The sequence below is a fragment of the Triticum dicoccoides genome, chromosome 6B (assembly GCF_002162155.2).
Source record: "Triticum dicoccoides isolate Atlit2015 ecotype Zavitan chromosome 6B, WEW_v2.0, whole genome shotgun sequence".
In the NCBI taxonomy this organism is placed as follows: domain Eukaryota; kingdom Viridiplantae; phylum Streptophyta; class Magnoliopsida; order Poales; family Poaceae; genus Triticum; species Triticum dicoccoides.
This window is the reverse complement of record NC_041391.1, coordinates 15,045,588-15,058,003: the sequence shown is the minus strand read 5'-3', so window position 1 is coordinate 15,058,003 and position 12,416 is coordinate 15,045,588. Positions and strand designations below refer to the sequence as shown.

The following is a 12,416-nucleotide window of genomic DNA, read 5'->3' as shown; positions in this document are numbered from 1 at the left end:
CACCGCAATAGAGGAACATGCGACCATGTCCACCGTGCACAACAATCATGTTTAGTGTAAAAAAATGATGTTATATTATGCGACGGATGGAGTAGAATAAGACTAGTCAGAAGAAAATGGAACAGAAGTACAACCTGAATGCAATCCCTTGTCTGTGAGCTCCACAGTATGCAGATGTACGTACTTTCCTGTGTGTTGTCGCCAAAAAAAATTAATCCAGGTGCCAGTAGGGGTCTGGTAGAACCGGTAACCTGAAATACCGAACCAAAATATTTTGAATAATTATGATGCGCATCCCAGCATATATAATCATAGCTGTTCGTACATGGATCTAATATGTACTCCCTCCGTTTCAAAATAGATGACCCAACTTTGTACTAAAGTTAGTACAAAGTTGAGTCATCTATTTTGGAACGGAGGGAGTAACTCATTTCTCGTAGGTCTACAATTTTCGACACCATGGGGTCCAGTATATCAGACAAAACCTTGCTTATGACCACCATGACGCCACATATATATGTATGCCAGCCACAAATTAATGTGGTAATATGTGCATACATAAAAGTGCAGCCATATCATATGGTAATACAATACGCCCTAAGTGCAACATAATATTAATCATTCAACAAAAATAATTATTTTCATATAATTCAACCTAGCACTTAAATGTTTTTTTTATTTCCTCACTTAATCTTACAATTCTTCTACCTTCTCCATAGATAGATTTATATGATTTCTGATAATGAGTTCGTATGGTAGGTACTAGGTAGGCTATATTATGAAACTATATTACATGATGAATCTAACAATGTTGATTTGGCACTCTGAGTGTTGATACCTTTTTCTATCGGCCAATTTTCACATGCTCCCTCTTACCCCCTCTTTTTACATATGAGGTAAGAAGGTAAGAGTTAATCCGACCACTAATTAGTGTGATCAACGGTCCAGATCTACTACATACTCTTACCTCTCATGTGAAAAAAGGGGGTAAGAGGGAGCATGCTAAAACTTCTCTTTTCTATAAATGTGGTCAAAAGTAGAGATACTTTGACTTCAGACAAAATTTATATGCAGACTAAAAAGGACCGGAGGGAGTACATAAAAGCAAGCTTTCATTTGCAGTGAAGTTTTTTTAGGGCTTATTTGCAGTGAAGTTAATCACAACATACCCAGCAAAAAAAAAAAAGTCACTAGGAACATGACGCTTAAACTGCATAACATTTCACCGCTCCTGAACACTACTTGATTCTCCCACATTTGTTTTGTCGACCACCAGGAGGAGAGGATCCCCACCTATATATTTTTTCTTTCAAACAAGAAATGTAGCTAGTGCAGGGAGAGCTGGGTCCGGTTCCCGATGTAGACACACCACAGACCAGCGGCAATTTTTTTTTTTTGTGAAAAGACCGGCGGCTACTTTCTGGAAAGGATCTCTCTAAACCTGACAGGCCAAATGATAAGATGATCAACAATGTTCCACGCAGTTACATATGACATATTGATCAACTGCACCTATGTGTGATTCTCTTCATTACCACGGCATCCACGGCCATGACAAACAGCTAGGTCACAGTGTAGTTATGCTTATCAAGAAACAATGCAATGTCATGATGAATTGATGTGTGTGTGTGTGTATACAGTCGCAGGATGTTTCAACTCTAAATGACAGCTTTGATGGTGCATATATACGTCTTCGGCATGCGAGGAATTTTTTCGGTAGCATCTGGTTTGACGCGTATGAACACATGATGCCCGCCGTGTCACCATCCTTGTATTTTAAGACAGAGGGAGTTAGCTCCAACTGTAGGTATTCCTTTGCTGTGCACCCCCCCCCCTTGCCACACACACCCTCGCCTGGTCATGTGGGCGTCACGGTTGTTGCATTTATATTGACAGAGAAAACTTGTGTTGACACCACCATGGACGAACATGTGAACGTGTCCACCTGATACGACAATTTTTTAAAATATTACTGTGTTCACCTTGTACGACAATCGTCTAAAATATGTCTGTGTCCACCTTGTGCAACAATTTTCTAAAATATATGACTGTGTCCAACTAGTACGCGTCTAAACTATGGCTCGTTACCATCAGCGAATGACCCTGTCCCCCATGTTGGTGAACTTCACATTAAGTAGGCGTACATACATACTGTCCTGTGTGTTGTGACCTAGGTTTTTTTTAATCCAGATGCCTGTAGGGGTCAGGGTTTTTCCTCTAAAAAGTAGGGGCCAGGGCAGAACCGGCAACCTGAAATACCAAACCGAAATATTTCAAATAGTTTTTTCCTACATCAAATAACTGCGTGTCCCAGCATATATAATCACACCTATTTATACGTGGGTCTTTTTTTGTTCAAAAAGGGGAGTACCCCGGACTCATATGTGGATCTAATATGTAATTCATTTTTCGTAGCTCTAGCATTTTCGATGCCGAGGGTTCAGTGTATCGGTCAAAACCTTGCTTATGACTACCTTGGCGCCCCATATATGTATGTCAGACATAATATTCATGGGGTAATACATACGTACATTCATTAAAGTATAGCCATATCATATGGTAATACAACACATCCTAAGTGGTGTAAATTCATCATTCAACTAAAATAAATATTTTCATATGATACAGACTGATCAAGATAAGTGGTGTGAATTTTCTAGTGCTCTATGGACTAAGAGAATGTAATGCAATTTTCTCGTTTTCCTCAGATTTTCTTGATCTTGCAATTCTTACCTTCTCCATACATAGATTTATACAATTTCTAATAACTAATTCATCATATATAAAAGGCGTTGATACGGTAGGTAGGCTCACTGACAGGCCAAGGACTACACAGGTACATAAAATCAAGCTTTCAATTGCAGTGAATTAATCACTAGCAATTTGATCTTAACCTTTACTTGCTCCTCGGCACCACTCGCTCCTCCGGGATTTTTTCTTGTATCGATCACCAGGACGAGAGGATCCGCACCCAGTGGCAGAGACATGGGGGACCAGCAGGGGCCCTGGCCTCCCCTAACATCTGAGATTTACACCTAATTAGTTGATGAACAGTGCTAAGTTGGTGATGGTTTGTTGCTCAAAACCCTATTTTACAACAGTTTGGCCCTCCCCAACTTGTTTTGACAACATCCGCCCCCCTAATCCATTTTTTTCTGGCTCCGCCATTGTCCGCACCTATATTTTCATTCAAACAATAAATGTAGCTAGTGCAGGGAGAGGCATGTCCGCATCTAGATGTAGACACGCCAAAGACCGGCGTCTACTTTTTGGACGGGATCTTTATACCTCGCAGCTCAAATGACATGATCATTGACGATGTTCCAAAAATTTACATATTACATATTGATCAACTGCACATATGTGTAGTTCTCTTCCTTACCATCATGCCCACTGCCATGAAAAATAGCTAGGTCACAGGTTAGTTATGCTTAATGCAGTGTTGTGATGAATTGATACATGTACACAGTCGCAGTCTTTTTGAACCCTAAAGGATAGACGTGATGGAACATATATACGTCTTTGGCATGCAAGGAATTTTCTCCGCACATTTGGCTTAACGTGTATGAACACATAATGCCCACCGTGATCACCATCCTTATATTCTAAGACGGATGGAATTATCCCTGTATGTACGCTCCAACTGGTCGAGGGCTCGACCAGAAATTCCACTTGTGTATACCTTCTCGATCCAGTGACAAAACTAGGGTGGCTAGCACTATGGCATGTTGTTAAGTACAATCTCACCCCGTCCATAATTGATGGATAGGATCAGCCACTTGCCTAATGGTGAAGGATATTTTGTAACGCAATGAACAACCATTGGTCATTGAATAAATCTAGTGTCAAACGGATGCGTTCCGACTCAGCTGGGTAGCTCGTCGATGAATTATTCATGAGTGTCACACTCACTGCATTTATCTTCACAGAGAAAACTTGTGTTGACACCGCCATGGACGAACATGTGACCATGTCTACCTTTTACAGTCATCTAAAAGATGACCAGTTACCATCAGCAAATGTAACAGGAGAAATAATGTGGGTACAATAAATCCTTGTTGGTGAACTCCGCGTTAAGTAGATGTACTGTAATATTTCAGTCAAAATTTGAATTTTATTTATGTTTCTACCTAATAACAACCATAAATAATATGGTTAAACATGACACACGAAAAAAATACACCCATAATATTCATATGGTAATACCACACTTTCCTGAAAAGGAGGATACCCCCTTGCTTCTGCATCTACGATCATGGATCATATTCTACCGGTCAAATGATATATGACCCGAGAACAGGTCCAAACCTCAAACAAAACACTTTAAAGAATGAGTCGCTGCTCAAACATTGATGTTGTTGTGTCAAATCAAAAGGTTAAGATGGGGCCATCACCTCCAAAGAAAAGTTTCGAGCAAATACCTTCTATGGAGAAGATTCAAACTCAATACCAAATTCCCTAATGCCACCCTGCACCCTCTCTGTTGACATGCTTACTGTTGCATCTTCTAGCCGGCTCCCAACATAAAAAAAATCTTAGCCCTACATCCTCCCGGAGAAGATTCGCGAGAAGCATGTTCAAGATTGTGTTTCCCAATGTAAGCGCCAATCTGCGCAGCTAGATCTGCAGGCTAGCGACGCCATCACGTCATGCCATAGGGAGGCCACTACTTTCCATAATGTAAGATCCACGTTCTGGTACCGGCTTACTCGGATCCACGAAGCCCGGTCAGACCCACTCTAGCCCCAGTCGGATCCACTCAAGGTCTCCCTTTGCATAACTCGACCGATGGACGCCACAAAAACCTCGGAGGATAGATGCCAAAGATGCATCAGGTGTCAGCCACCATAGTTGGCACTGCCACAAATCCATTGGAAATTACCAGGGAAGAAGCAGTGTTACCGCCGCAAAATTGCCCATAATATTCTTCATACAACTAGAAAATCCATAAGTGTATAATGCAATCCCATCAAACTATGGTGTGATTTTTTCATGCTCTGTTTCTTAAGAGCGTTGATGTAATTTGTTTGTTCTTTCCTTGCATTTCCTTTTTTGGATTACCTTTGTATTTCATTTTTATTTTACCAGAAAACGATACAACAATTGTTCTACAGTTGGTAAACTTAATATTTGTGTACATGAGCGGAAAAAGTATTAAATAGAATGATAAAGGATCCCTCGTATTTTCTTGATCATAAAATTGTTATGGTGGCATGGACAAATTTATATTATTTTCCTTCTTTTTGCGGGTGAAAAATCATATAATTAGTGAAAAATTGATATGATTTTCAGATTGGGCTGGTCGGCTCTGTAAGCAGGGACAAGGCGTACACACTCGCATATAATCAAGCTTTCACTTGCAGTGAAGTTAATCCGGGGTTTGCTCAAAAAAAGTTAATCTGGGGGCAAAATGGTGGTTGATATGTGAAACATTTCACCACTCACTGTACTCACTACATCAGCATATTTTAAATTTTTCACCGGGTGGTGGGTGGGCAGGGGCTGGGGGCACCGCATACTGATCAACCCCACATATCATGTGGTCCGCTTCCATGATAAATACGCCTTGATGAATTGATGGACTAGTCGTTTACTTTCCATCTACGTTTTAATGGACAAGTAGCAAGTAATTGTCATGTTAAAGCTTAATGAGACTATGCTTACCAAGAAGCATAGTGATGTTGGTTCTTAGCAGCCGTGCTAAGTTATGTCTGTGTCTTGATTGATGAGTTGTTTCCTACAATTGCTAGTTAATAATTTGTATGTAGTTATGAGATATCAGATTATAAACGAGGCTTATATTAAAAATACAATGTTTATAAATTTGACATTCCAATACACAGAAAAGGTATGTTGTTCCGTTATGTCCAATATGTTTACGTGTAGCCTCGATCTAATATAGGAAGGCGTCATAGGATAGCCAAGAAAATAGACTCAACGAAGCTGATAAGATGATCATACGGGCAGTGGCAGTGGCAGAATAGTCAAAATATTCTGATGGCCTCAATGAGTTTATCATCGATTGTTCTGTCTTTTTTCTTTTAACATCAGCAGAGACAGAAGCCCTCATATATACGCGCATACACTCACCTCTATGAACGCACACACGCACACCCTATCCTTATGAGCACCTCCGAGAGAGTGAGCCGGCATATCATCATTTTACGAAGTCACAGTAGGTGCCTCGTAGTCGACAGAAACTTCTCCTCCCATTGAACGCGTATTGCTGGAAATCCTGAAATAAATCCAGGATAAATGCGAGCACCAAGATTTGAACTCTGGTGGGCTGGGGATACCACTGTCCACCTAACCATCCAATCACAGGTTGGTTCACCGATTGTTCTATGTCATGTGCATGTTGATGAGCATCTATATCTATATTGTCATTCATTATGCGGCTACAAATCTTTTAAATCATATAATCTGGATCATCGAAGTTTCCATTTTTTTAGATACAAGTATATATACCCTTTTTATTTTTAGATGAATGACTAATTTTCTTGCAAGGAAGTACTGGAAATCTCATATATTTGTTTTATTGCCTTATATGTACCGCATGGGCTATATGTAAGTCCTTGGGAAAAAAATTGTGTACGTCAATTTCGCCTGAGAGGAAGATGAAGGTCGTGGCACAGAGTCCAGAGCCGACGACGACACTGCGAGAGGAAGCGAGCTGCAATGACGACAAAGGCTGAGCCAGGACCTCGTCAGAGATGGGGACAACGCTGTGAGTGGTAGCGAGTTGGGGCATCCGAGGTGAAGACAGAAAGCAGGTTGACGGTTGCGGGCCGGGGGTGCAGTGCCGGGGTTACTGCAAATCGGTGTGGCGTAGGGGGTGGTCATGGCGGCGGCAAGCAACGGCGATAGGGGTGGTTGAGGGGCGGCCGGGCGACGCGCGACAGTGCCTTCCGGCCGCAGGTGCTGGAAATATGCGGATGGTGCTGGGCAAGTCGGCGGCACGTTGAAGAAACAAGACAACATATAAAGAAGAACTGTGGTGCTATCATGATCGTTGGATGCTGATCAGACGCTCCAGAGAAATCAGACTTACACAAAAATAAATTCAAGCCATTTACCCATGGCCAGACCCTATAGAGACTTGTTTATTTTTAATCACTGGGTAGGAGAGTGGTTTTTCGACACCCCAGAAGCTTGAGCACTAAGTAGTCAGTTGGTCGTGTATAAAGGCCGTTGGTAGACGTGCTCTAGCTGGAAGAAGCACCGGATTACACACCCACACATACATCCAAAGCTAGCTTGCATTTCATCTGCAGTGCACTCAGCTAGGAACCATGACGCTCAAGCTCTTAATGGAGGTGAGCCCGCAGGAGCTGCTGGAGTCCCTCGCCGAGCTCCAGAACCACGTGCTCGGCTACGTGAAGGCCACTTTGCTCAAGTGCGCCGTGGACCTCGGCATCCCGGCCGCCATCCACAAGCGCGGCGGCACCGCCACCCTGGCCGACATCGCGGCCGACGCCAAGGTGCACCCGGCCAAGGTCGCCGACCTCCGCCGCATGATGGCGCTCCTCAGCGCCTCGGGCATCTTCAACACCACCGCCGCCGGCGCCGGTGACGACGACGGTGCTACCGACGACACGGCCGCCGTCCAGTACGGGCTGACCACCACCGGCCGCTTCCTCGTCGGCTGGCGCAACCTGTCCCCCGTGGCGCCCTTCTTCGTCAACCCTCTCATCGTCTCCTCCTTCTTCGACCTGCCTGCCTGGCTCAGGAGCGAGCCAGCGCCGGCCGGCGCTGGCTCCCTCTTCGAGCAGGCGCATGGCTGCTCCCGGCAGGAGATGGTGGGCAAGGACGCCGGGTTCGGCAGCGTCCTGAGAGACGCCATGACCGCCGACAGCGAGCTCTTCCTGGAAGTCATCATCGTTGACAAGGGCCGCATCTTCCGCGGAGTGAGCTCCCTCGTCGACGTCGGTGCCGGCAACGGCGCCGGGACGCGGGTGGTCGCCAAGGCGTTCCCGCGCATCAAGTGCACCGTGCTGGACCTTCCTCAGTCCGTCGGCCAGGCCGCCGCCGCCGGCGAGGACAACCTGCGTTTCGTCGCAGGTGACATGTTTGAGTCCATTCCACCGGCGGATGCTGTCCTGCTCAAGGTAGGTATCCATGGATCTCACGTATTGGCACCTCGTGGTCACGTCAATGATAAATTCCATAGCTTGTCGTACCATTAATGGGCTGGTCCCAAACAGTGGCACTCTAGTGATTGCAATTAGTGTTTCATTTTCTTCCGTCTTGTCAAAACATAGCACTCAGGTCCTTTATAGAGCCAATAATGTTTATCTTTATATTTCTGCTAAATCGTCCCTCTATATCCGTTCTAGAATGTTTTGCATGACTGGGGCCACGACGACTGCGTCAAGATACTTCAACGTTGCAAGGAAGCCGTCCCCGCAAGGGGCGCCGGAGGGAAGGTGATAATCATAGACATGGTAAGAGGGTCTCTGCTCGGCGACAAGAAGATCGGCGAGATGGAAGCCTTGCAGGACATGTTCGCGATGTGCACCAACGGGGTTGAGCGGGACGAGAGCGAGTGGAAGAGGATCTTTTCCGATGCTGGATTCAGCGACGATTACAAGATCATGCCGGTGTTGGGCCCCTTGTCAGTAATTGAGATCTACCCATGAAAAGCTGGCAACTAGACCGTACTAATGGACACCATATGTTGCACGTATACCTGAACTACAACAGGTTTATTTGTATGTGCCGATGAACTATTTGTGTTGTTAATAAGCAGGCTGCCTTGTTAAACATGCCTGTATTGTCATTGTTATACCTTCTGTTAAATGAGCGTAGCTCTTTCTAGAATTTGGTGCTGTATTTCGTCAACCTATATGTCATGTTGAGGTTAATGGTTGGATTCTATTTCTCCCAGCAAGTTAATAGTTTTAGTTTTCATGATGTTTTCAAATTTGTTATTCTATTTTATTCTAGGGAAATACTTGTGGTGGCAATGGCCACTCCCCTATTTTTGTTCTGGTTGATTTTGATGGATTTATAGTCGTGCCGAGCGAGACCAAGCCCAAGACATCTTTCTTCTTGCCGGAGAAACATCCGACCTATTCATAATCAATCATGACAGTACAAAGGACTCCGGAGATATCAAAATATTACAACCATGTCCGTGGACCACTTATTGACGACTACAAGCACTAGTGCGAACCAAAGCACCCCGCCGTCGTCACCCATCCTCGTGGGACCCATGAAAACCTTGTTGTAATAGACAATCAAGGAATCGTCGTGGTGAGGCTCCAAAGACCAACACACCGGAGTAGCAACTATCGCCGTGAAGTGAGTCATAGATCGGAAGGAACCAACATGTAAACACCCAAACAAAGACGGGTGAAGAGCGATCCAAACGGATCCACCGAACACCAGCACGGACCAAATCCGCGAGATCCAACGAAGACACACCTTCACACGCCCTTCAACAACGCTGGTCGCACCATCCGGGAGACATTATTCCTGCCGAGGGACATCACTGCTGCCAGACAGCCCCAACCAAGACACTGAACATAAGAAGAACTAGAGTTAGGTCCCTCCTGCCAGTGGGAGGGCGAGATCCTCCGTACCACCATGGTCCAAAGGCCATCGAAGATGGGACAGACAAGTGGCTGCGTCGACGGAAGGAGGAGGAAATCCTGGGTTATTTTCTCGTGGAGGAAGAAAGAGGCATATTGCTAAGCCCAAGAAATCTGGATGTTCACATTGTATTAGATATATATAGATGGAATGATACATTTATTCAAACAAAATTGAATTGAGGTCTACCCATTGAAGCTTGCATGCCGAACCAGACAATACTAATATACACAATATGTTGCACACGTATACTTGAACCCAACAGGATTAATTTGTACATATACTTGCGCATGAACCCTGTGTGTTATTAATAAGAAGGCTACTTTGTTAATGTGTCTGCAGTGTTGTAATTTGTATCTCCTATTAATTTCAAGCGCAGGCGTTTCTAAAAATACACATATTTTTTATGAAAAAAATGCCTTGTCCATTCGAGGTTAATCAAAATTCTGACTTTATCCTAGGTCATACTTCTGTATATCAATATTTACAACACAAAAGCACATACTGAATTATTTGATGTGGTAGATATTGATATTTGTCAAAATTAAAGGAACTTTGATTTAAGACAAAACTGGAGCTTCCATTAAATTGGATGGAAGGATTATCATTTTGACGTTGATGATTGGATTTCATGTCTCTGAGAAGGTAACCTTTTTTAATGATATTGTTAAAATTGTTGATGTTTTGGTTCTATCTTGTCCAAGGGAAATTCAGGAGGGGAAGCCACCATACCACCCACAATGACCATTCAAACAGAAATCTGAGGACAGCTATGCAACTAGAAAAAAGCAGAAATCAGAGGAAAGCTATGAAAATAGTTTTAACAGAAAATTAATCAAACCCAGGCTCTTGATATTATTTATTTATATAACAATTATGTCAAGCACATAATGCTTAAAGATATAGCTTATGTATTTCTCTATCCCGCAACCGAACTTATGCATTGATCCTATTGTTTTTGGGTCTCAATAATAAAGGAGTCAACCTAACAATGGATGAGAAGATAAGTCCTTCCGAACCAGATCAAATCTAATTGTCCAACACCTACGTGTATTTTCTTTTGAAAATAGAATAGACCTGGCCTCTGTATCGTAATGATGCACACAACCATCTTTATTACTCCCTCCGTCTAGGTGTGTAAGTCATCTTACGAAAATCAAATAATCCCAAAACACTTAGGCGCGGTGCATTAAATTCTACCTCGTTTCTTGTTTCTTGACATATCAACCAATAAGACAAGTAAGGTGTGCATGCTTTTAATGACTTGAGACTACCAAACACGACATGCAGTGGTTAGTTCATTGCATGCAATGCTATTAATTAGTAAATGAACATTGAGTTTTCTTGTTTTTCCCTCCTCCTTGTTCACGGTGCACAACCTAAAATGACTTACTCACCTAGACGGAGGGAGTAATAAAAGTTCAACAAGTTTGAATAGAAAACACAGATGAATAAAAGAAAGACCACAACCAGATGCAAAATAGGACTACATGGATCATTCACGTAATCTATTAATAGCACAACAGCCAAATCAGTTGAACAACTCCCATTCGACCGTCTCCAGTTGCACCTAAAACAACGTGTCCTTTCTTGACATAAGACAATGTATAAGTCAAGAGCCAAATCACTTCTTCATCTCCTGGGGTCCAGTTTTTTAGGTGAAACTGGGGTCCAGGTAGGGTCAGATGCATATCAATTAGTGCTGTGACTTATGGCATACCTACCCTTGCCCAGCCGATTGATAAATACAGTGTAAGTGTGTGGACGATCTGCTATGCACTAATTCATTTCTTGAAGACCTGGTAGTCCAACAATAGGTACATGTTCCTGCATCCTGGGGTCCGGTTATCAAATGCATGGATCTGAGTTATTTTACTAGCATACCTTGCACATGTTCATATGGTGTCAATATGTGTGGACGATCAAGACCGGCAATGCATTCACTGCCGTTGAATAAGCGAATTGGGTGGAAAAGACAGAGATCTGCATGTCCGTACCATGCATGCACCATCATTATTTTTGCATACTGTATATTTTTTTGTTGGTAGCTTACCAAACTCGCACGCTTGATTGCCTATGATTGCAATAAAAACCATGCATAAATTCGTTCCCATTTCCCGCGCTCCACAGTCCACCCCACCCCACATGGAAAGAATACTAAAACTGAAAAAAAAAGGCCATATAAATAACTTCTGTTGTTCCTTGTGCACCTACAAAATCTTTTCATTTGTGATACGTGCATAAAAGAAAAGAGAGAAGTGAATAATAATATCATGTACCCGCAAAAAAAAATAGTATCATGTGCTTTTCACCAATCCCTTGTTTATTTGTGATGCAGTAAACAAATTGTATTTTCGATAAATTTTGGCAGGTGCAAAAAATGTGAAGTAAACTATGTTAAAGTTTGTTGGGTACATACAACCTAATGTCCAATGCTGTGACCAAATTGTGCATATAGAACTTTTCTTATAGGTCTCTACTTCGGCACACAAGCATCCAAGACGATCAATTTCTAATAAATACAATACCATCCTTTGCGAGGTACTTTTGCAAGGAGGCTTTTTAGGAGAGCTCTTCCTTCAGGCTTGCGGCCTTAAGATTTTGCACCCATCGTAATAGATTGATGTAGATGTGGAATACCTCATTCTGATTTGATCATTTGTTTCACTGTATATTATTCTTTTGTAAGAGCAGTTTTGTTTTATTTTTTTCGAAAAGGGATGCCTTATTACTTAAAAGACTTTAAGCATTACATCCAGCCTCTGCATAACTAAGATGCACACAAGCAAATAAGGTCCTCTCACACATAAAAAAGGTGAAAT

The 12,416-nt window shown here is 42.8% G+C and overlaps 1 protein-coding gene across 1 annotated transcript; it reads left to right on the top strand.

Annotated features, from left to right (window-relative positions):
- The first annotated feature begins 7,188 nt into the window (after window positions 1-7,188).
- LOC119324562 (acetylserotonin O-methyltransferase 1-like) lies at window positions 7,189-8,910 on the top strand. The gene is made up of 2 exons (XM_037598345.1): window positions 7,189-8,108; window positions 8,337-8,910. Exons 1-2 carry the CDS (start codon window positions 7,293-7,295, stop codon window positions 8,637-8,639), a joined length of 1,119 nt encoding a protein of 372 aa, XP_037454242.1. The 5' UTR covers window positions 7,189-7,292; the 3' UTR covers window positions 8,640-8,910.
- The last annotated feature ends 3,506 nt before the right edge of the window (window positions 8,911-12,416 follow it).

Bases quoted from the DNA above. Each gene is read 5' to 3' on its own strand.
- LOC119324562 (XM_037598345.1), top strand. From the start codon at position 7,293: ATGACGCTCAAGCTCTTAATGGAGGTGAGCCCGCAGGAGCTGCTGGAG. The intron at 8,109-8,336 runs GTAGGTATCCAT...TATCCGTTCTAG, and splicing joins CGGATGCTGTCCTGCTCAAG to AATGTTTTGCATGACTGGGG.